General features: G+C 37.1%; 1 protein-coding gene across 1 annotated transcript in view; it reads right to left on the bottom strand.

Moving 5' to 3' along the window:
- Window positions 1–5,921: 5,921 nt before the first annotated feature.
- Window positions 5,922–25,722, bottom strand: part of LOC131960997 (synapsin-3-like) — a 176,693-nt gene continuing 156,892 nt past the window's right edge. The window contains exons 9-14 of the mRNA XM_059326271.1: window positions 24,590–24,664; window positions 23,915–24,017; window positions 9,233–9,364; window positions 7,917–7,935; window positions 7,662–7,818; window positions 5,922–6,387 (exon numbers count right to left, since the gene is read on the bottom strand). Coding sequence (XP_059182254.1) covers window positions 6,264–6,387; window positions 7,662–7,818; window positions 7,917–7,935; window positions 9,233–9,364; window positions 23,915–24,017; window positions 24,590–24,664 — 610 coding nt within the window. The 3' untranslated portion in view covers window positions 5,922–6,263. The remainder of the gene's footprint in view (window positions 6,388–7,661; window positions 7,819–7,916; window positions 7,936–9,232; window positions 9,365–23,914; window positions 24,018–24,589; window positions 24,665–25,722) is intronic.

Here is a 25,722-nt window from a genome sequence, read left to right as displayed (position 1 = left end):
GTTATAAAGGAAAATATCACTTGCACTGGTGTGGCAAGTTTAGCGGTCTAATTGACCATTCACTAAACCCTCCACTGAACAGCAACTGTAACCAGACATAGCAGGCTGCCAAGCTGCTCAAGCTGTCTTTCTTTTATTAAGCCTTTCCATAAACAAAAACAAATAAGCAAAAAAAAAAAAAGAAGGAATGTGTTGTTTCACTCTACGGTACGCAGCTAACATTAGCATGTCTGGCTAACTAGCTTGCTGCCTGGAAAACTTAAACCTACGTTTATTTCAGGGATGAGGAGCTTTTCGTATGACATTCTGTGGGGTGTTGAAGTTGTTGAAATTTCTCTCTATGTGGAAGCTGGTCCTGGATGCTACATCCAGTGAAGGCTAACTAATCCGTGTCTTGCTTGAACTTCTGCCGCCCACCATTTCTGGTACTGCTCCCTTTCGTCCATGTCTGTATGTATGAATCGAATGAAAGTAGAATATTGACAGAATTCTCTATTTGTGTCCGTCAACGTATCTAAGGTTGAGCCTAAATTTGCCTAAAGGAGTTGGCTTATGGTTTATTTTTGTACCTTAATAACCAAGCTAGCTAACTAGTGCTAGCGGATAACATAAACTCAACTATAATGGTAGTCCACTAGCCTGGGTATACCCATGCTGCCTTGCACGCTCGATTTCGTTGCGAACTGCAAGACGGCATGGTGTCCATGGCCGATTCTTAGCCCTGCTTTTGGTATCCAATCAAAGAACGGGGAGGGACAGCAAGACGTTGAAGTGTACTATTGGACAGACTGAAGCTTGTAGTTTGCTAACGGATCCAACATGGCTGCAGCAGACGCCAAGCTCTCTTTCGATCCAGCTGTAGACAGTATTCTAGATAGTTTGGAGCGAAAGTTTATTTTAAAAGAAGAAGAACGTTTGGCGTTACACTCCTTTATCACCACCAAAAAGGATGTTTTAGCCTTGCTTCCAACAGGACTTGGCAAAAGCCTAATCTACCAACTAGCCCCGTTAGTGGCTAAGCTAATGGGGTTTAGTGAGACCCTGGCATTTGTAGTTGTGGACTCTTGGGCGACTATCACTCCTAATAATGCTATCCTCTCTGATATGCTTGTTGTTTTTTTGGAAAAATATATGTCTGAAGAGTGTTCATATGTGGAGTGTCCTTCTTTCTTCATATATATCTTGCACAAACGGCAATAATCGTTCGGCGCCATCGTGTAAACATCAGTCATCTTCTGTCGCTCTACATATGTCATCTGGTATAATTGATACGATTGGCTAAGAGCTACGTACAGACGCTTATGATAGACATTCGTAGCGTCCAATAAACGGCTCTGAACGATTGTAAACCACGCCTCCTCTACGGAAAAATGAAAAGGTGGTCTCCAGACTATATCTCATTTGTGATATAGTCGGGCATAAGCTAGGCTGGTAGTCCACTGTCCAATAGGTGAAATCACTGTTGCTATATCCACTCAGTCTATGGTAGCATGAGTCACTAAGAGGGCGGAGCTTAGCAAAAGGTCAATTAACAAGCCCAAACAACTGTGATTCTGCGGCTCTACCCACTGAAGATAAATCCAACCAATCACATTAATTTCCCTCCATTGTAACTGTTTGTATAAATGAAACTACAATCCCAATCATTGCTTTGTATGATTGTTGGTAATGAGCACTGTAGTGTGTATTTTATCAAGCTAACGTTGAGCTTTTTTTTTTAGCTCATTGAACAAACAACATTAGTTTTTCTTGTTTCTTCCAGTGAGACTGGCAAAGCACCAAAAATAAATAAATTACAGCTTCTCTTAAAGTGGTCATACTATAAAATTAAAATGGCGTAAAATGTATTATCAACATAATTATTGCAGAAATGGGAAGTTAATTTTTGTGGAAGTATTATTAATAAAAATGGCAAATTTACAACTTGAACTACACACACACACACACTCTTTTGAAACTTTTACAGCTTCATGCATTGAAATAAAATTTACCTTAAAATGATGGACTTTATTTTTTATTATTACTATTATTATTATTATTATTATTATTATTATTATTATTGTTGTTTATATTCTTTGTATTACTATTACCATTATTATTATGAAAATAATACAAAGCATAAAAAAAACTCTGGAATCATGACAGGTCCATTGAAACTACTGCACAGATACAGTTATAGTATATAGTTGTATTGATTTGGGTATTTGTAATAAACATTTGAGGGAATATATATATTGTATATAAAAACATTTCTCTGTTGACCAGGTCCCTTCTAATCTAGGCTTATTCAGTTTTGGCAGACACTTTTCTCCAATAGGAAAAATGTACACAATATTAGATTGTGATTGTTCTCTGCATGGAAAGCCAAATATTCAATATCTCCTTTTGTAAGCTGAATGCTGAAACTGTGGGAAAACAGGATTATTTTTGGACAACAATTTATTTTGAGATTTCTTATAATTTCCTTGAAATAGAAGATTTACTTTTCTTGTAAAAGATGTACTTTAGTGTTAATTAGGACAATCGAGACTTCAGTTGGTCCTTTACCAAACAAAGATCATCTTTCGTCATTAAATCTTAATGACTATTTTGAACATTAAGGAAATTCCCTCTGAACGTCAACAACCGCTTATACTGTAAATGGTAAAAATAATTTCTGGGCACTTTTGTCTATTATCTCAGCCACGGAGGTCATGTTTTCCATTCAGTTGGTTTGTCTGTCAGCAGGATTACAGTAGAGCTGCAACAATTAATCGAACAATAATCGATTATTAAATTAATCGTCAACTATTTTGATAATAGAATAATATGTTTGAGCAGTTTTTTAAAGACAATAAGTCCAAATTCTCTGATTTCAGCTTCTTCAATGTGAATATTTCTGGTTTATTTGTTCCTTTACGACAATAAACTGAATATCTCTTTGGTTTGTGGACAAAACAAGAGATTTGAGGACGTCATCTTGTGGTTTGGGAAACACTGAGTGATATTTTAATACATTTTATTGACCAAACAACTAATCGATTAATCGTTTAAATAATCGACAGTTAATCGATAATGAAAATAATCGTTAGTTGCAGCCCTAGATTACAGTAAAACTACTGGCCGGATTTCATGAAACTTAAAGCAGTGAATCTGAATCAGGAGTAGATAAATAAATTATTTTTTCCCTTTCATTAACATTGCAAGATAGAGCATGGCCTTGACAGAGGTCTGCATTCTCAGAGTACCTTTCTAGTTTGGTATAATTTGCACTAAATTACATCTATGTTTCAAGCTTTCTACGAAATTATCAGAAAATTGCAGCACTCAGAGAGATCATGAGATCATGACTTGTGTTGGACCAGTTGGACTCCTTGATGACATTCACTTAACATTTAAATACTTTGGCTGCTACCACTGCCGATGTTGCATACACCAAGGTTATTATAGTTAACGAAAACTAACGGAATAATGAAAACTAGAATTGAAAAAACATTTTCGTTAACTGAAACAAAAATATATATATTTTTAAAAACAATAACTAACTGAAACTGTATTGTGTGGTTACAAAACTAGCTAAAACAAACTTAAATTATAGTGAAAATATCCTTCATTTTCGTTGGTTGATATGAAATCTATTTCATCCATCTGGTTTTATGACTTAATAAACTTATTGGGGCTGAGATGGATCAGACAAAGGAAATAAAGGCAACATTTATAGTGTTTTGTTTTTTGAATCTCGGACCCAACATTACAAAAAAACTAAAACTCACTCTAAAACTAATAAAAACTAAACTAAAACTTAGCATTTTCACAAAAATATAAAAAAACAAATTAAAACTAGCAAACACACTCTAAAAACTCATTAAAACTAACTGAATCTGAAAACAAAAAATCACCTCGAAATTAAAACTAAAACTAATGAAAAATCCAAAACTATTATAACCTTGGCGTACACACCATTGGACCAAAAACAAACAAACAAAAAAAGCTGATGACAAATTATCATTGGCTGTAGGAAATAAAGGAGAATAAAGATATATGATGAATGTTCAAAACCAAATATTTTTCTGTCTCAGTGGAAATTTAAGCACATTAAAATTATTACATCCTCACTGTTCGCCTTTAAACACACAGCAGTAGCAGGTATGACACGAATCCCCCACAGAAAATACACCACAGTGCTATTCACAAAGCACGAAACATTAAAAAAGGAGAAGTGCAGGGGAAGATCTGGGCTGTGATGGAAGACGATGGCTGTAAGCCAGTACAGCATTTTGCACCTTGTGAAGCTTAAAGGTGGTTTACCGCTGCCTGATTGTTTTCTTGACCCAGTGCAGGGGGGATTTTTTCTGTTTTTATTAAAAAGCACTTTGGTAATGTTAGATAGAGGAGTCACTACGTAAGCCAATATGTGTCTACAGCATGTGGATGTCTGAGAAATGCGGCTGCTGCTGGCAAGATGCTCAAAATCGCTGGTGAACCGTGAGGATTCAGTACATTTCTCATGAGTTTACTGGAACAGTTTCGGATAAGGGTATTGCCGTAGCGACTGAAAACAGTTTGGAAGCTGTGAGTCAATTAAAATCATTAATAAATGAATAAGTATATATATATATATATATATATATATATATATATATAAACAAATAAGACATGACCCAATCATGAACAGTTTCACTGGTTGGACGAACAGAATGCAGAATAACGACTATTTACCGAGCATTATGAGATACATTATGATTATTTACTGCAGTTATTTATCACTAGAAAGGCCATCAGTTGACTTCTGATCTAGGGGGGGGATTTGTATATTTTTATTGATGCTTTTTCCACTCTGTTTCCCCTTTTAACATGCCAAATACAGCATGTAGTTGCCTGAAAATGTCTCGTGATTGAGGCTTTGCAGTTTAATAAAACACAAAGGATTATGGGTATGAGGAGAGTAAAGACTGACAACATGACACACTGCAAAAAAGGTGTGTCTAAAAACCAGATAAAAACACTAAATCTGAGGGAAATGATCTTGCTGCATGGACAGATAATTTACCTTGACAAGATTTCTTAAATTAAGATTATTAATCTAGAAATAAGCATGTTGTACGCTTAAAATAAGAAATTAACTCTTAAAACAAGATAAATTATATAACACTTCTAAATCTAAAGTTTTTTTTTATCTTGGTAAGAAACAAATAATTGTCAGTGCACTCTGCTCAGGCCAGTTCATCGCTGCTTGCAGCTTTAATTTATCTTGTTTTAAGAGTTAATTTCTTATTTTAAGTGTTCAACATGCTTATTTCTAGATTTAATAATCTGAATTTAAGAAATCTTGTCAAGTGAAATTATCTGTCCATGCAGTAAGATCATTTCTCTCAGATTTAGTGATGCATACAGGTGCATCTCAATACATTAGAATATGATGGAAAAGTCCATTTCCAGTAGTTGAAGTCAAACAGCCCCAACCATGTATTGAGTCATATAGATGGAGACTTTTCAGAGGCCAATATTTCCATATTAAACATACTTTTTAAAATTGGTCCTTTGTAAAAAAATTTTGAGACACTGAATATTAGGTCTTAAAAACACATTAAGACATAAAATGTTTAATTCTGTGTGTAATGGATCTATACTATGTGTTATTTCCACTTTTTTTTCACAATTGAATTACTGACATAAATAAATTAACTATTTTATGATATTCAAATTTTTTGAGATGCACCTGTATATGGACCAATTTTTGCAACTTTTCTTAAGTGGCATGAACAGTGAAGAGGATACAGACATTTTCATTATTTTCTGAGTCCACTAGAATTCCAATTATCCTTACTCAAGCCTTTTTCTTTAAACCAATAGCACCATCTAGTGGGCTCAGAAAATAATGACAATGGTTCATGAGGCTTCATTGGCACATCACTAATATTCATCAAGCTGAGTAAAAGTTGTAGAAATTTGAATGGGATCTGGTTTGATTGTGCTGCGCTGACACCCTACATCTCTAACATCTCCTGATAGGATGACCAATGCAAACACATCAGCTTTTAAATGTCTTGGTGTTCATTTTAGACCTCCAAATTGTTTTGGCCTTTCTAGTGATAGATGAGTCATTGATCTGAGGACAGCGGGTTGCACCAAGTGTTAAACTTCACAAACAGTGAGAAGGAAAGAGAAGGAACAGGAAGCTGAGGCTCTGACGAGGAGGGAGACTCCATAACAGGATTAACCAGTCAGGATATTTTTTTCCAAACCTGACAATAGACAGAAAGTGGAAGCTTGATGGGAGGCTTTTAGTCAGAGAAGAGGCTGGCGAAGGACTGTCGGAGGCTGCGGATGGTCTCAGCTTTGGCCTCGTCATCTGTCACGTTTCCTCGTAATGTCTCTGTAAAGGTGTTGGTCAGCGACTGGGACTTGCTGCACAGTAAAGAGAACGGTAGTTGACAAGAGTACACATTTAATAATTAAAATAATGATTTGGCTCATTAACCTCCGAACCTCAAGACCCATTTGCAGGTTTAAACAACCGAAATTCACCTTTTTTATCAAAATCAGAAATTATAGTAAGAATTTTTAAATTTCAGATGGTCTTTGTGTGACAAATGCTTCTGTCAAGACGAAAAACAACAACAAATCAAGGCTTAATATAGTGCAATTTCATCAAAATCACTGTATTTTAAATTCAATGAGAAATTCACTGTTTGCACAAAACAGATTCTGTAAATACATTAAATTAGGTGCTTCTCAGCATGACTGGGAAGATATTAATAACTCAACTGAGACCAAGTCATGTGACCAAAATGTGGAGAATCAAATTCCCAACTATTGGTAATACTTTTGTGCAAAAAAGTTGAATATATACACTACAGGCAAAAAGTTTGGAAGCAACTTAAATTTTCTGTTCACAATGGCTACCTTAAGAACCAGTGTGTATTCTTTGGATTTTGGATGCGTTTATTGCATGATCAGTAATGATCAGTTCTTTGAATTGAACAATTTTCCTCAATTTACCTTATATAGATTTATGGTACCAGACCATTGCTGAATAAATGTTAAGAAAACAAAAGTAGGGCTTAGTTTTAGGGTTGAGAAGATTTGGAAGAGTTACAACTTCAGTGCAAAAGTAAAAAACAAATCACAGTTTGCATTATTCACTTTAGCTCTTTGGCTTTTGAGAGCTTGGATACAAAAATCCCAATAAATCTCAACTGTGTTCATATTTCTGATAAAACTACCACAGAAATGACTAGAATGAAGCAGCTGAGTAAAGAAACAAGAGTTCAGATTTATACATAAAGGAAAGAAGGATACACAAAGTCTAAGCAATAAAAAACCAAAGACCTGATAAATATAGTCAAAATGTGTTCTATGTAATAAGTGACTCTTTATATAATAATCATGTTTATTTTGTTGCAAAGTATAGCAATGAAACTATGATCTTTTTTGTATCGATTTGATCTTGCTTCCAAACGTTTGGCCTGTAGTGTAGATTTTATAATACATTTTTGAAACCTACTTACTTCTAGCCACGATTGATCTGTTCCCATAGGAGTACAGGGCTTATATATTTCAGTGAGAAACAAGGCCACAGTGAGTAAAATGTGACAGGGTAAATAAACACCCTTAAACTGCTTGGGGTTCAGAGGGTTAATTTGATACTGAGGGTATCATGGAGCCCAGTGTGGACATACTTGAGCTGCGGGGACTGTTTCTGAGCTCCAGGCCCGGAGGTGGCAGGGATGGGACCAGGCTGGAAGGCCTGGCTGGGTGAGGTGGTGGCTGATCGGGCTCTCTGAGGTGAACCCTGGGCTGACTGGGATGGAGAGGCGGAGGCAGAGCGGTGTCCTCCTGCAGTAGGCACACACACACACGACATGTAGATTAGTAGTTCAATTCTAAAATAACACTGAAACATAAAACATTCAAAACAAAAACAGATCCCCTACCTCGTCTGGGCTGTGTGGTCTGTGGACGGAGAATGACACAGGGGGATCAGTACAGTGAATCACTTTTAAAATGCTTCATTAGACAAAATGTATAACTGCATTAAAATACCTTCAAAAGTGTTATTTCTTGGTTAAAAATCTGACTTGACAGGGTTTCAGCCCTGGGGCAATATACAGTCATGGAAAAAAAGGATTAGACCATTGTTTTCTTCAATTTCTTGTTCATTTTAATGCCTGGTACAACTAAATTTGTTTGGACAAATATAATGATAACAAAAATAGCTCATAAGAGTTTAATTTAAGAGCTGATATCTGGACATTTTCCATGCTTTCCTTGATAATAACCAAAATTATTATCAAGAAAACCATGGAAAATGTCTAGATATCAGCTCTTATATTAAACTCTTTTGAGCTTGTTTTGTTTATCATTATACTGCCCTACAAAACCTAACTGCAGTAACTACATTTTTGGTTGAAATTGAGTTATAACTAAAAATGAACTCCTTGATGTCCGTTTTATCTTGTGGCAAAGTTTTAGATTTCAATTTTGCTTTATTTCAGAGAAATAATTACATAAAAACCACAAAATCCAACTCAAAAGTTGCAAGCAGTAATTGCACTTACCACAGTCTGCTTTGGATATATATACTCATTTAAACATAAACATTGAAATTATACGTTTATTTGAAAGGGAAATTATTATCTAGATCTAGATCATCTTCATAACATGTCTAAAATACACAAATCTTTGAATAGAGTTGTTAAACACTTTTAAATACACTTATAACAAAATACATTTGAAAATGTTCATTCACTGAAAAAAAAATATAAAAGCTGAAAAAAGAATACATTGTAGTTACTGCACTCTGTTTATCATTACCATTAGCACCTTTTACAGCAATACAGTAACTACATTTTTGGGGTCATGATTTTTGAGCATAACAATTACATCATCAATATATGTAGAAATAATTGTCATATCACTTATCTACATATAACCAATGTGGCTGGCCGGTTAAAACATGTTAAAAATCTTTAAATCAGTTTTTCTCTGTTTTAACTTTTGTGTAGTTCCTGCAGTTAGACTTTGTAGGGTAGTATATTTGTCCAAACAAATGTACCTTTAATTGTACCAGGCATTAAAATGAACAAGACCTTGAAGAAAACAATGGTCTAATATTTTTTCCATGACTGTAGGTAAAAGTTACACTGAAGTTAGGGACTGTACAAAAGTTATTAGTGGGCAGAGATTATTTTATCTGAAGTCAGTGTATGTTAGATGTGATGTGTTAGTATATATTATATATCTCCTGTACCTTGACAGTGGAAGGCTGAGGTGTGGAAACTCCCAGCAGCACCTGGGCCATCTTATTGATGACCAGCTCTGTGATCAGCTGTCTGTCTTCCTCCACATGCTCACCAATGAGAGGCATGGAGCTGTCCATCACCTGCAGACAGAAAAACAGCCAATCAGGACAGAAATTAAATGTTTTAACTCTCCCACTAGATGGCAGCATTACATCTGTTATCATAAAGATTAGATGCGTTCAGAGCCTGAATGATGTCAGTGGTAATGGACTCTGTGGTGCTCTGCCAGCAACCATGAGTCATTTTACAGACAGCACATATACAACAATGTCCCCCACCATTGTTGAGTTCAGACAATGTAATTATACAAAACTCTGCTGGCCTTTAATATCACTTATTGCCGGATGCACTGAGCATGACACTGACTTTCTGTTTGTTCTCATGCACTATCATAATTTTTAGAAAGCCCCTTGTCCTCGATCTGTCCTACTAAATCCTCCAATAGAGCTACAACAACCAATGTGGGGTAGTTTTTAATCAGCCTGTAGATGGAGAAAAACAGGACAGGACAGGATAGAATTTCACTTAGATTTTTTTCTTTTAAAACCCTCTGATGATAAATCACATGAACCACAGCAAAAAGAGAAACTTTATTAGTTTGCTGTGCAGTTTGAGATGATGTATCGTTACATTTTAAGGGCTTAGGTGACAAAAATGTTGAAAAATGTTCTCTATTTAAGCAGTAGATAAACTGAATAGGTATATTTCAGAACACAAATCTCATCTTTCAAACGGAGAGCTATTTTTCTGTGCCACCCTCTGATGGGCAAAAGGGACCCAGAATTAGACTTTCCAGTGAGTAGCAGATAAAAAGTGACTCCATCTGTAAATATTATGTTGCCCCGGGTATGACTTGGAAGGGCACAGACCACATCCATTGCCATATACAAATAATAAAAAAAACAACAATTTTCCCACCACTTGAGCTCACATGCACATACACGTGTACTGTGGAACCACAGAGCACATGGGGCTCGGAGACCCGCCGTCCTCCTCCCTGAAGACCAAAACAAACAGGAGCACAGGAGTGTGGCTGCTGGCACTGCTGGCTTGGATGCAGATGCCCGATGTGGTGGATGAGGCAGCTGCACCGCGCCCCGGCCGCAGGCTGTAAACACAGCGACGGGCGTGCATGCATGTGCTGATCCTCTTGTACACAGTGTACGCTGAGCAGAGCCCGACCATGTGCTGCAGAGAGCGTGCAGGGATCCAATTCCAAACAAACACTTCACCAGCTCATTTCACTAACAGGGCTCCCATTCTCAGTGGGTGAAGCTGTTTTTATTGGTGGCATCAGTTGAATTCAATTCTAACTAATTCCTTTGTCCCTGAAGGGCAATCAAGGTAAACATGAAAACACAGGTATCATGTGGTGTGTTTTGTTAGATTGAAATTGTGTGACCTTTCATGGTACAAGACACTTTGATCTACAAAAAAGATTCTGCAGAGCCAAAGTCTTTAAAAAGTGTCCATAGATATAAAAAATGACTGACTTGTGATTGTTAATCGGTCACAGTTATACTTGTAAACTACATATGTGCTATGTGGGAATGCAAAGCGATCATGGGAGTCTGCACCATAGGGCTGGGCGATATGGACCAAAAGTCATATCCCGATATATTTAGGCTGAATATTGATATACGATATATATCTGATATTTTTATCGTGAGTGAGAGCAAATGTTCAGTCAAAGTCAAATATGACATGTGTGTCAGCGAGGACAAGGTACACTTCACAACCAGCGCACAAGATCACATGCAAATAAATATTTGGTTAATTTGTGGACTATAGCACAAAAACAATCCAATGCATATATTAATTCAGTTACAAAACACTTTGGGGAGAATTCACAAAAGGATTGCGAGGCTTTTGTGGCGGCTAAACATGCACAAATAAGGCAAAACCAAACGGTATAATTCTCAAAGTACCCGCAAAAAGTGAATTGCATCCCTAACTGTGCTGCCAAGCAAATTGCGTCTCTGTGCTCCGGTTCTATTTGCACATTTTTATATGAGGTAATATGCTTTTTATGCCAATGAGCCTCATTGCTTTCTGGCTCAGTCTGACTCTTGTGATGTTCACAGCTGATCCGCTCACATACGCTCACTGTGTGAAAGTGGACTGTGTATGTGTGTGTAGGGCTGGGCGATATGGACCAAAAGTCATATATAAAGGCTGAATATCGATATACGATATATATATCCCGATATTTTTATGGCAAAGTGAGAGCAAATGTTTAGTCAGAGTCAAATATGACATGTCACAAGTAGTTTTATTGAAACTGTTTATTTAAGTGAACATAAATACTGTATAACAGGAGCTTTTTTTATTTTTATTTTTATTTTTTTAAAATCAAAGCTCCACAAAGTGCACATTCAAACAAAAAAATATATGAAATAAAAATAGCCTATGAAATAAAAAGGCCAATCATTTTCATAAATAAATATATTTATATGAGAAAAGAATAACGGACATTACAAAATAACTAAATATGACAAACCCTAGTAAGGGCAGCATTTATATATAAAGAAATAAAAAAAACTATATCGATATATGCGATACGGTATAATTCCATATCACATTTAAAAATATATTGATATATCTTTTATATCAATATATTGCCCAGCCCTATTCACCACTATCCCCATCATTGTAGTCAGTTTCTCCTGGTTAGGATTCCTTCAGTGCTCATCATTCAGTTTTTTACCAGGAGCAGAATTATCCACAGGTGTCTCCACTTCTCCAAAACAAACAAACCCATTGTTCAAAACCGGTCAAAACACTTAATTAAGCAATTTCACGTTAAAAATCAGTGTTTCTCTGATGATGTTCGGCAGACAAAGGACGTCCCGGAGGGGCTGCTAGCCAAGCTGCTGCTATTTGCTCAGCTTGTATCTGTGATAACTTATAATCCAGACGTCTGTTGACTAAAATATCTTCATCTGGTTTAAATAGAAGCAACCAATATTTTAAGTGTATTGTAAACATATGGCTTAAAACTGGATAATAAGTAAATTTATGACAGCTTAAGGCAGCCAACCTCCATACCGGCACGTGCGGCTTGATTAATGATGGATTTCTCTGGGTTTGAACATTGTTGGAAACATTTGTGATAATCAACAAAATATGTAACATATGTCTTGTTATTTTTAGACATTTTATGGAGGAAAAATTGCATATTTTTGTTCTGCTTTCTGTTACATGCACTGTGTGAAAATCCCACTCTTTTTTGCTACAGTATGCGAAAGTGCAGGTTTTTTTATATATAAAAGTATATAAAAGTTCCATCCAATAAAACACGACATAGATGTTGTATGAACGGCCAAACCATCCTTGACCGACTCCCATTCAGGTCCCTTTAGTTAAACCCTTCCTGATGTTAAATCCTCTCATGTAGAGATATTTAAAACCGCAAAGTAAAAGTAAAACCTTTAACCGGATTGATTTATGCATGCTTGAATATAATGAATCCAGGGAATCCGAAGAATTGAAATAACATTTAAACTCTGTTTTTATGTGTCAGGGTTTTTACATTCTCCTTTCCTTTTTGTTTTTGGCGGTTTGAGACATAATCATTTGGGTTCATCATGTTCAATGCAGAACCACTACCCGGAGCAGAGAAGCCTTTAAAGCCCTTCCTTTTCTGCGTGTACCCAGCTTCTTGGCCAGGATTTGGCGGTGAGGTGGGGCGTGGCACGGTGTTTTGGCCAGTTGAGTCATTACCACAGGGGACTGAGCGGAGGCCTGGCAAGCGACCGCCGGGCTCCACTTCAAACGGCGTGTGGTGGCAAGCAGAGCCGGGATCCACCCTGCTGATTTATTAGGATACAGAGTCATCTAGCAGAAGACTGGAGCTGCCACTGGCCTTTTCAGCACTGGAACATAGAGGTGTTATTCTGCACTTTTATAGAGATGCACAGTGCTCTGTCTGGACAGTGTACCCCGCTGCATGGGAAAGTTCACAGATCACAACACTGAAAATGATGCTGCAGTCGTGGTACAGGGATGGGCACAGGGTGGGAGAACTGTTTTAACTTTAACTCTATGGAGTTTTGGGCTATTTTGTCCATTTTTGAATCCTTTTCATCCTGCCTGTATACACCACTTAAATGTTTAAATGCCATGTTGGTATATATTTCTTTCAGCACAGCCTCACCTATATCACCTGATTATAATTGATTTTTTTTATTTTGATTTATTGGATCAACATGAAAAACAAGAAAAAACAACATAAATGTGATCTTGTGATTGTGTGAGACTGCTCAGATCCATCCACATTCAAAAAACTCCTCAAATCTCACCTCTTCAGAACTGCTTTTAATGTGTGAACTTTGTTGTTGATTTTAATTGTTTGTTTTATCTTTAACTGCATTTTCACTGTTTTAACTGTAAAGCGTCTTTGTGTACCCTGAAGAGCGCTCTATAAATAAAAAAATATTATTATTATTATTATCCTGTCATCCAACTCTGGTTTTTATTCTAGTGTGACTCTATTTTATTTGTGTCTTATGTGTTTAGCTTTTGGTCATTTTGTGTATTTTCTTAGTCATGTTGTGTCTTTGTAAGTCATTTTGTGTCTTTTTTTTGTCTTTTTTAGTCATTTTTGTCTTTTTCAGTTATTTAATAATTTTTTTTGGTAATTTTGTTTTCTCATTTTGTCTTTTTGGTAATTTTGTGTCATTTTTAGTCATTTTGTGTATTTTTATAGTCATTTTGCGTCTTTAGTCATTTTGTGTCTTCTGTGGGGTTTTTTTGTTGGTCATTCTGTCTTCTCATTTTGTGTCTTTTTTTGGTAATTTTGTGTCTTTTTTGTCATTTTGTGTCTTTTTTAGTCCTTTAGTCCAACATAAAATGTGATTTTTAGTCTTTTTTTCACTTTCTAAACACTATCATGCTCAATAAAGAATTTTAAATGTTGCAAATGTGAACAAAGGTTGCAAATATAACTGATAAGAGGGTTACATCCAGTTCTATCATTTCATACTAAATATATTTGAGCTTGTCTCCAGTTTTACTTGGTATATCATCATCAAACTGAAACTGGCCTCATGGAGTTTACAGCCAGAACTTGAGAGGTAAATTTATAGTAGGGCTCCACGCTGCTTTGTTTTCTAGTCTGGATGTGATGTGGTGCTTTTGGTGACTCCAGGGTTAAGATATCAATGTTGTGTTCATGCCTTTTGCTGGCTTAATGATTTTTATGATTCACTCAAAGCTTAAAAAACAACACAGAAGGTTTGTCTTACTGAGTATGCTGTGTATCTATTAACTATCTCCTCTCTACAGTCACGGAAAAAAGTATTAGATCATCCTTTTTCTTCAACTTCTTGTTCATTTTAATGCCTGGTACAACTAAAGGTACATTTGTTTGGACAAATATGATAACAAAAATAGCTCATAAGAGTTTAATTTAAGAGCCATCTAGATATTTTCCATGGTTTTCTTGATAGTAACCAAAATCTTTCTCAAGAAAACCATGGAAAATGTCTAGATATCAGCTCCTAAATTAAACTCTTATGAGTTATTTTTGTTGTATCAGGCATTAAATGAACAAGAATGCAAGGAGAAAACAAGGGTGGTCTAATCATTTTTTCCATGACTGTGTGTCTGTCTGTATCATTCAAATAGCTCAACTATGTCATGTCACTGAGTGAGGACTATCATATGCGTCGTTTCAGTTCCATCAATTGTGTGCTCATTGTTTTTTAAGGCCCCAAAGATAAAAAAAAATAAAAAAAAATAAAATAAAAATGCCCCTTCTCTGTTGTCACTTTCTGTTCAGATCATGTGCCAAATACATGCCAAAACATGCACATCATGTGACATCTATTGCTGTGCTGTAATATAATGTGACATCTTGCTGTGTCACATGACAGACCATATAAGGACATATGATATTAGTGGTGAAAGAAGAAAGAATAGAACATTCATAATCGTGTAGATACAATTTTGCACTAATACTGTATCAATATATTAACTTTTGATTGTTTACGTTATCCTGTATTGGATCAGTATCAGTAATTAATCAAGGTGTAGTTTCATGATAAGAATGAAATCTTTTTTTACAAGCCGGCCTTATGTTTTGTAATAAAATCCTGAATCGTCTCGAAGGAACTGGAAATATTAAAGTGGTGTACTGAAGGATTCAGCTGGTAAAAATACCAAACCTCCTCCATGTTTCTACAGTAGCCCAGAACAGACAAAGCAAACACTGGCTCTAGAGAGGAGCTTTGGAGTATTTTAGGTTACCAGAAGGCCACTGTTGGTTCAGCTGGAGTATTCAGTTGGTTGAAATCAGCAAAAAGCTGAAGCTAAACCCTACACACTTGATCTTTAAGTAGGGCTGGGCGATATAGACCAAAAGTCATATCCCGATATATATTTAGGCTTGTAGAACCTGATAATGTAATAAATTCCCGATAATGTAATAAAAATCTCACTTGAGTCCATTGAAAATGTAATAAAATCTGATAATGTAATAACCTCCCATTAATGTTATACTTTATTACATTATTGGTAAAAAGTGGGAAATGCACTCTATTACATTATCGGGAAGTTATTACATTATCAGGTTTTATTACATTTTCAATGGACAGATTTTTATTACATTATTGGGGTTATTACATAATCGGGAATTTATTACATTATCAAGTTCTACAAGGCTGAATATCGATATACGATATATATCCTGATATTTTTATCGCAAAGTGAGAGCAAATGTTCAGTCAAAGTCAAATATGACATGTCACAAGTACTTTTATTGAAACCGTTTATATAAATGAACATAAGTACTGTATAACAACAGGAGTACCTTTACCCTGTAGTAAAGCTCCATAAAGTGCCTATTTAAATAAAAAAATATCTTAAATAAAAGCTGCAGCTTGCCTGGAGCAAGGATCACAGTGCAAAATTGAACTATATCAATATATGCGATATGGTCTAATTCCATATCACATTTAAAAATATATCGATAGATCTTTTATATTGATATATCGCCCAGCACTACTACACCTTTAAGTACAGTACTTGTACTTAGCTACATTCCTTCACTGCATGATGCTGAACTACAGCATATTGTTTTCTTGCAGATGTTGTCATGTCCTGTCATTGTTGAGTGGTGTCAAATGTATCATGGCATGTTTCCAATTGTTGCGTATATAATGTTTAGATTAAATGTTATTTGATAGCGTGTTTTGTCATGACATTTATCTATAAAGCAAGAAGTGTGTGTGTGTGTGTGTGTGTCTAGTTCATATCTCTGACCGTTAGTCAAACTGACGATGAAGATTTCATATGTGGCACGGCATGAAGGTGTGCATCCTCGATTTTGAAGATTTTTTAATCCATTTTTCAAAATATCATTATTTACGTAGGACGTGTTTGCGGCATTGCACTGTTTCCGATCGGACGCCTTTTAGGGGAACTCCGCCCCCTTTTAGGGGAGCTCCGCCCATTGTGTGATAGGCCTACACCTGGTCAGTTCGTAACACAATTCACTTTGGATTTCCACCCTGACTCATCTCATCTGTAAGTCTATTTAGCCTACCTATCTTTAAGAGTTTTAAAGTGCGCTACAAGGTTTGATTTTCCAATAATATTCTAATGGTTTTCAGTGAATATCAATGTTCAATGTGTATGTGCTGGATGGTGTGCTACCTTATGAAAAGTAAGTGTTTTATGGAGTTGCAGACATTGTAGTGGTCTGCATGTAAACTTATTCCCTCCTATATCTGTGTCTATATCATCGACTGTATAAAATACATGTCTAACCATATTGAATGATTAAGTTTCTTTTTCTTAAAACAACTTTTTCTGTTTTTATTTCTTTATATCTCAATGTACATCCATGTATTAGCCCAGCCATTCTCAACCTTGGGGTCCTGACCCCAGTTGGGGTCGCAAGATGATTTCTGGGGGTCGCAAAATCATTTTGGAAGTCAGCTCTGTGTAAAAGTGTTCATGTTTTAGTCTTTAGTCTTTTTGGTCATTTAATGTCTTTCTTTTTTGGTCATTTTGTGTTTTTTTTGTCATTTTGTGGAATTTTTTTGTCATTTTGTGTCTTTTTTTTGTCATTTTGTGTCTTTTTTTGTCATTTTATTTCCTTTTTTTGGTCATTTTGTCCTTTTTTAGTCAGTTTGTGTCTTTTTGGTCATTTTGTTTCTTTTTTGGGCCATTTTGTGTCTTTTTGGGTCAATTTGTGTAATTTTTGGTCAATTTGTGTAATTTTTGGTCATTTTGTGTCTTTTTTTGGTCAATTTGACTCATTTTTTGCTTAATTTTATGTAATTTTTTGGTCATTTTGTGTCTTTTTTTGACCATTTTGTGTCTTTTTGTGGTCAATTTGATTCTTTATGGGTAATTTTGTGTCTTTTCTGACAAATCCCAAAGTAGCAAGTTATTTCTTTGCAAAAAAATAAAATAAATGCACAGACAGAGATGTTTTAGTTGTTGTCTGCTTCATTATTTGTCCAAAATTCGTCGTATCAACTGAATTTGTATGATCTGAACTGTGCGCGTGAGATTCTGTTCAGTGAGGGGGGTAGCCGACAACATGCATGTTAAATTGGGGGTCGCTACACAAAAAGGTTGAGAACCACTGTATTACCCAATATACACTTTGTACATTAACACTACGCAAGAGTATTACACCTTATTGTGCATCCCACTTTCACACACATACTTATTAATATATATACTTACTTAATCTTCCACTATATGAATACATACTTCCTACGGGCACTGCACTAGTATAATGTAAAGTGGCATCATACTGTGCTGTTCCATCTTGAGTTACAGTCATACTACTGTCTCTGTGAGCCTGAATTAAAAAAAGAAGCTTCTGTCATGCAAACATGCTCAGACTGACACATAAATCATACATTATTACAAATTTGTTCAGTAACTAATGTGGGCATCCTTTCATCTGCATGGCAGTGGTATGTAGAACTGGATCTGGGGAGGAAAGTATTATACGCAAGAAATGTTGCCAGATTCTACAACTTTGGGACAAATAAATAGATTGATTTGGTACAAATTAGCTTTGGTGGGCTGGCAAACGTTGTGCCTGGTTTGTAATAGGGTTTTATCTTTTGCTCAATATTCATATTCATAACAATGAATATGGATATTCAACTACTTGTTTTAACCAACCTGGCAACACCGCTGTCACTCGTTAGAGGGATACTTCAAGGCTCATCAGCTGCTCAGATTAGATAACATTAGCAGCAACACCAACAACAGACATACTATCCTACAAATTCCTGAATTTATCTACATTTAAAGAACTTTAAACTATAAGGTTACTGTGGTCCACCATTCTGTTCCCCCAAGGCCGCTGCACTGGCCCAATAGAATCACCAGAGCAGGGTGCAGAGCTTCAGAGAGCCAGGGATAAGAGCAAGCAGCCGTGCAGGTAACACACACATGGTAAATGGACCTGCATTTATAAAGCGCTTTGCTACACTACAGACTGCACTCATTCACCCATTCACACACACATTCATACTGGTGGCAGAGGCTACCCTAAACGGTGCCACCTGCCTTAGGTTCCTGTGCTTATCCTCTTTTTGGAGCGACTTTTATTTTGTTAGATATCTCAGCTAAGCTTTAGTAGTTTTTATACAACCTTGTTTCTTTTCACTCTGTTGAGGATGTCTCTGGTTGCTACCTGAATAAAGAGATTTGAAGTACACCTGCTCTGCATCTAAGGCCCCGTTTACACGAAGGGAAAACGTCATACATACACATATACACATATACGTACATATACACAAACGTCATACATACACATATTTCCATGCGGTTTGGCCTCTCATTTACATGAAAACCCTGTTTTTATCACGGAAAAGGATTATTTCTAAAAACTCCAGCAAAGTGGAGAATTTGGAAAACTCTGGTTATGTGTTGTCGTGTCAACTGGGAAAAAATGGGGTTTTATCTAGTTGTTTTGAAAGGAACAGGAAGTCGCTCATGTTATTCGTTGTTGTTGATTCTGAGGATTCTGATTGGCTTGCATGGCTTTATCCTTCTCCCTATTTAAGCGGGTTGATGTAAATGACAACTTTTTTGAAAACGGAGGGGGGGAAATATTTGTTTCTCTAAATACCCTGCTATATATAAACATGGACTGAGTCCTGGCTTGAGCCTGGCCTGACACGAACCACCGACCTTCCGATCTACTGAGCCACAGCCGCCCCCTAAACACATCTACACATCTAAACACCAAAACACCAACAGTATGCCAATAGCACCCAAATATTCAGTGGTTTCTGTGAAGTGGGAATTACTTTCAAAATAGTCAGGCAACTATTGTTTAATGATACAAACATGGCCAAAATAGACATAGCCATCTAAAAGGCCGTAGCCCCACCTAGTGGAAAAGTCACACCACTATCGGGCTATATAACAGTATTGGAAAAATTTAATTTATGGCCTGATGATTTTAGCACTATATGGAACTTGAAAGTATCACTAAACTGATTACAATTCACAATCCTGAATCCCATTATTATGTTGCAGCTAGGGCCGTGACTTTAACGCGTTAAGATTAATTAATTACACAAAAATTAACGCGTTAAAAAAATTGACGCTTGACCGATTATACTGGAGCACCAACTAGCGTTCATGAGTTCATACAACAACCAACTACAGTGAACATGAAGGAAGAAGCTGATGAGACCGCCTTGGTTGGCCCCATGGATGATGGGACATTTTGTTACTAAAAACCAACGGAAGGAAGCGTTGATATGAGCATGGTTGTGTTGCTATGCAACAAGGAATTCACATATCACTGCAGCACATCGAGCCTCAAGTATCACTTCAATGCAAAACATATAGCAGCTAGCGGCTAGTGTAGTAGCTAGCGTGGATTGTGTTTTACTTAAAAAACCAGTATTAGTATTGTAGTTTACAGAAGGTCTACCTACCTATAGGCTACCTGAATTTCTGAAATGTACTATATTTCTAAATATGCTATTGCTACACTTAATGGCAAAAATTGCACTGGTCTGTTGGACTTGAACAAAAATAAACAATATTTTGTTGCTTAAGCTTATGTATTCAGTCATTATTCAATGGTATACTAAAAATCCATGTGAAAAAAATTACTTCTTACTGTTCTCAGGTCAAATATTTATATGCGATTAAAATGTGATTAATTTCGATTAATTAATTACAAAGCCTCTAATTAATTAGATTAATTTTTTTAATCAAGTCCCAGCCCGAGTTGCAACATGTCACATTACTGTTGTGATGTGATATGAAATCATCATATTGTGTTGCATCATGTCGTTTAATGCCATCTCCTGCTTTTTTCTTTTGTCTTATTAAATGCCATATTGTCGTGTTGTATAATAAGTGTCACGTGATTTGACATGGTGTCGTGGGATCTCATGTCGTGTCACACGTTTTCAGTGAATCGACACAAAGCTGGAGCTTGCATCTTGTTAATACCAGCTGCAGTAAACTGTTAATGAAGTGCCTCTGAGCAGCTCATTACTTTTCATTAGGGAGAGGTGTCAAGGCTGATGTCTTTGTCTGGAACAAAAAACAGATTCCCACTGTGATGGACCAGCAGCTCTTCCCTGTCGTGGTTAATTAAATTCCATCATGTTGGAGGGTTGGAGAGAGACAGCTAGATAGAGCAGACGAGGAGGAGGAAGTGTTGCTCGTCAGGGAACATTGTTACTCGACTGTGTCACCGCTTTTCTCTGTCCAAACAGTTGGGCTCTAAGAAACACAGCTCTGGGGATCTGGGAGATATTTCCTGAGATTGAGTTTAAAAAAAGAGTCGCATTTTCTCACTGCTGACTTCACCCGGACTACAGATAGAGAGATGTGTGATGTCATGGTCTCAAGCTAAATATGGGCACATCAGACGTCCCAGAGCGGCCTGTTTCCTCAGATTTGAAGACATAGGAAACCGCTCTAAAAACAAAACTGATTACAGATACATGATACATGACATAACTATTTGTATTGTCCCCTGGGTATAATCCTTAAATACATTGTTTATCATCAGCCATTACTGTGTGAGGACTTTTAAAGGCAATGTTACAATCCCCCGCTCTCCTGTTCTCTCAACCTGTTTACTTCTACTTTTTGCAACGTCCACCATGCAACAGGACTGAACCTGTCGGAGCATTTTTACTGTTTTTTGATGTGCCAGTGACGAAAGTGACACTGATAGCAGACTGAGATATAATTCCATTATAGAAAAGACAAGTCATGCCCCTAACTCAAACCTCATCTTTCTTGGTGCTGAATTGCATTCTAGACTATTGTCAGGTCCTGTAGCGGTTTAAAATGGACTCTGTGCCTCTTCTATGATGTCTTCTTCCTGTTGATTAGGGCTGTTTCCACTACCACCCAATACCCGGAATGAGGCGGGTCTCACTCGCCGAAACGCCCCTAATTTGAATACGAGAACTTTTTTCGTCCCTGTTCGAAGAGCAGGGCTATTTTTCTCCCCTGAAAACAGCCTGGTTACTGATTGGATAGAACGCTAATAGGATGTGATGTACTAAGCAGGATGTGACGTTGTGTACTCTACACGACAACAAGACGCGCCATTTGTAAAAGCCGGCGAAGCAGTGTTCCCAACTTATCGACTTTGTTGCTATATTTAGCAACTTTTCAGACCCCCTTAGCGACTATTTCTCAAGAAAGCGACTGGAGACAAATCCAGCGACTCCTTCTTACTCTTCTTAACGAGCCGCAGGGGTCGGCTGCTTTTTCCTCACGAGCCAGCCCCCGTCAGCGGCAGTTAGCTACAGTTAGCTCTGTAGCAGTATAGTGTGTATGTGCTGCTGCTGCAGGAGGCACTCACTTAACGATTTCTGTTTGTTTACAACAAGCACCGGACACTTTGTGCACACTTAGCGATGCCGGTTAATTCATGATCACTATGCTTATTATCAACAGAGATGCTGTGCATAATTAGCCATGCTGCTTTGTTTATGATCAGCTGCTGACGTTGTGCACAGTTAGCGACGGCGAAAACCACACGTCACCTCCGGAGTCTGTAAATCCCTCTGGGGGCTAACTTGTAATGGAGACACGCAGAGTGAGCGGACTTTTGAGAGGGTGTGGCCTGAGACTTTCCTGGTGGCCATTTTTCCCCCTAGTCGGAACACCGCTAATGTTAAAGTGCCTTAAACCTGTATTATTTTAATGGCCAGCAGGGGGCGACTCCACTGGTTGTAAAAAGAAGTTACACTGTAAAGAAGTAAATCAGAAAATTACCCTACTTCTCACTTGATTTATTACCTCAATCATTCCCCTACGTTTATGTTGCCAGTCGCTAGTTTCAAGTAGTTTCAAGCCTTCTTCAATACAGCATGATGTTGATTTTGAGAAGAATAGACAAATAAAAGGTGGAAAGTCATCGTTAACTTACGTACACAAGTTATATACTTTAGTTACATCACATACTTAATTAAAGTACAGAAGTTACACTACAAACTTACTTATCTTAACCCAAACCATAATCTTCTCCTGTATTATTTTAATGGCCAGCAGGTGGAGACTCAAATGGTTGTAAAAATAAGTTCGATTATATTGAAGTCTTGAGAAAATGACCGTAAATCATTTCCTAATGAGTTGATGGTCTTAATTGCTACTTTAAACTTTTCTAACTGAATGATGTTCATTTTGTAAATTATGGCCCCAAGATTGCCTTCTGATTGACAGGTGTGTTTTTGTCTTAGAACTTAGTTAATTGTAACATTTCATTCACTTAAAAACGTATTCAGCATTCAGTGGTGCTAAAACCCATGCTAAGGACTCAAACGAGTCTGGTTTTCCCTACATATCATGGATGCACATTGCTAACAGCGCTAGCAAGCTAGCACTGTGATAGCTGATTACATTGTATTGTAATGCAGTCCACAAAACAATCGGTGAAGACAGTGTATGCTATGTCCACTCCTTTATACAGTGAATGCCTATCAATCAAGTGGAGATGCATCATCCATCTTTAAAAAGTCTATGAATAAACAGTTAGCCAGGCAGTGTTACCACCATGTTTATCCCATTGAGGAATGAAACCCTTAACTTGAAGATACTTCAGAGAAAAGCCTACTAAGGTCAGGTCATGCAACAGCAAATTAATTTGTCTGCAAACTGGAAACCACACATAGCACGCCACACTTTACCAGTGTTCCTAATAACTAGACCTTAAAATAACCAGGCTGTGTAAATAGACGCAATGAGTCAACAGCTGACTCTTGATGTTTTCGTTCTCCTGCCTGTGTTTGGTCTACAGACTAATCATTCTTTCAAGGCTCGGATGATCGTGTGCTATCAGGTCTGGCTACACCCTTCCCTGTTGACTCTCACTATGATATAAAAAAAACTTTGTCAGCAGGAAAGGAGACTGAATCATTTGAAACACTTTACCTACTGTGTGCCACTAAGAGCTGGTCCACAGTTGTGGTGCAGATCGAGGGCTGGCAAATTACAAATATTTAGAATGGGACACGTTATCCGTCCGTCCACCAACCTTTAACTCACCAAGTGTTAAAGTTGAGTATATCTTATCATAGCAGGTTTCTTTTTCTCAAAACAATATCTTAATTTTCCGCCGCGCAATCTCAGACTGATGTTTGGGGTTATTCTGAAATCAAACTGACCTCGATTATGTAATCGTTGCCGTCTTTTCCGTGGACAGCCTTCACAGCACAGATGTCCAGGCCACCAAACATCTCAGCACAGGAGTCCACCCACAGCCGATATCTGGAACACAGTGACACCAAGGACTGATAAACCAGTAAATGAAGACCCAATCATCTCTGGAGATATCATGAAGGCCAGATTGGACTCCATAGGGTGCATAGTTATAAACTGACAAAAATAAAATAGGTTTATTTATTTGTACAAAAGCTGCATACACTGCAAAAAAGGTGTGTCTAAAAACAAGATAAAAACACTAAATCTGAGGGAAATGATCTTGCTGCATGGACAGATAATTTCACTTGACACGATTTCTTAAACCTACCTAATCAGTCCTGTCTCAGCTCTTGTTTTAAGAGTTAATTTCTTATTTTAAGCATTCAACATGCTTATTTCTAGATTTAATAATCTTAATTTAAGAAATCTTGTCAAGTGAAATTATCTGTCCATGCAGCAAGATCATTTCCCTCAGATTTAGTGTTTTTATCTGGTTTTTTACACCCCTTTTGTGCAGTGTAGAATTGGTGTGAGATTCAGCAGAAACAGAGATATCTCTGAAGGTATGAAATACACAAAAGGTAGTAAATTGTCTAAACAGGTCATCATTTCCCCACTGTACCTCTGAGTCAGCTCACCTGTCAGTCATGGCGATCTGTTCCAACATGGCAGAGCCCGTGTTGGCCTTCCAGTTCCCAGAGATAGACGTTCTCCTGCAAATCAAAGAGAAAACATCAAGAAATTAATCAACCCGCCTCCGGTAAGAAAAGCTCCAGCGCCGGCTTAGTCACTCACAGCTCTTGCTTGTGTTGCTGAATAGAAAGGAGCTCATGGGAGAAGCTATCATCAGTTCATCAGTGATGATGATTGCCATCCACACCTACATTATGTTCGTGTCAAAGCCATTTAAAGACATGCTTTCATGATGAGGTCGGAGGGGAAACGAGATGAGATAAAGTTTGGCTACACTGTTCCTCTGCTTTTGGTCAAGTAATTGTTCAGAAACTGAGACTTGAAAGTTAAAGAGGGTGTTGACTCATGTTCTTTGTTGCTATACGCTCAGCTGAATTTACAGAACAAGGTCTCTTGCTTCCAAATGGGTGTGTGGGTTTGAAGGAGGGATGGGACCATGACTTTAAAAGAGTGCAGACATCTCAACATCTAAGACATAAAGCATTCCTTGATTTTTTTAGTTATATAAGCCATTCATCACAAGAGCTCAATACTGTATTGATATAGTAACTACTGTGGCAGTGTTGTATTGTAGCAGCTAATATGTTTTTCCAGCAGATGAGGCCTTCTGCCATAATAACCACAACTTTTAATGTTGTGATTTCAAAGCTAATGGGTATTTTTCTTCTGATTTGACATGTTTGAAAACATAATATAAACATACAGTTAATATAGTTCCAGTTGTTCCAAGAACCCAAACCACCACTTGGTCCATTTTCAGCATATGCCATAGGACTTATTGGACCCCTCAGAGGAAATACACAACTTAAGCCCAACTGCACTTTCTGCCAGCCTAAACAATTTGGGACTTTGTTACAGACAGTCTGGGAATGTGAAAAAGTTCATTCACATTTGGGATAAAAAAAAAACCCTCAGTAATATCGGACAGGATTGGACATGAACCACACCTCAGACCAACACATTCATGGGCACGCAAATTGGTGCAAGTACACAACTTTGGAGGGTATTTGTCATTACAGAAAAGTTTTTGTTTGGTTCCTGTGTCACTTCATGTGGCTCCACAGTTCCTGGAACTTAT

The sequence above is a fragment of the Centropristis striata genome, chromosome 22 (assembly GCF_030273125.1).
Source record: "Centropristis striata isolate RG_2023a ecotype Rhode Island chromosome 22, C.striata_1.0, whole genome shotgun sequence".
Taxonomy (NCBI): Eukaryota; Metazoa; Chordata; class Actinopteri; order Perciformes; family Serranidae; genus Centropristis; species Centropristis striata.
Note: the sequence above shows the minus strand (reverse complement) of the source record. Positions and strands in the feature narration are given on the sequence as shown.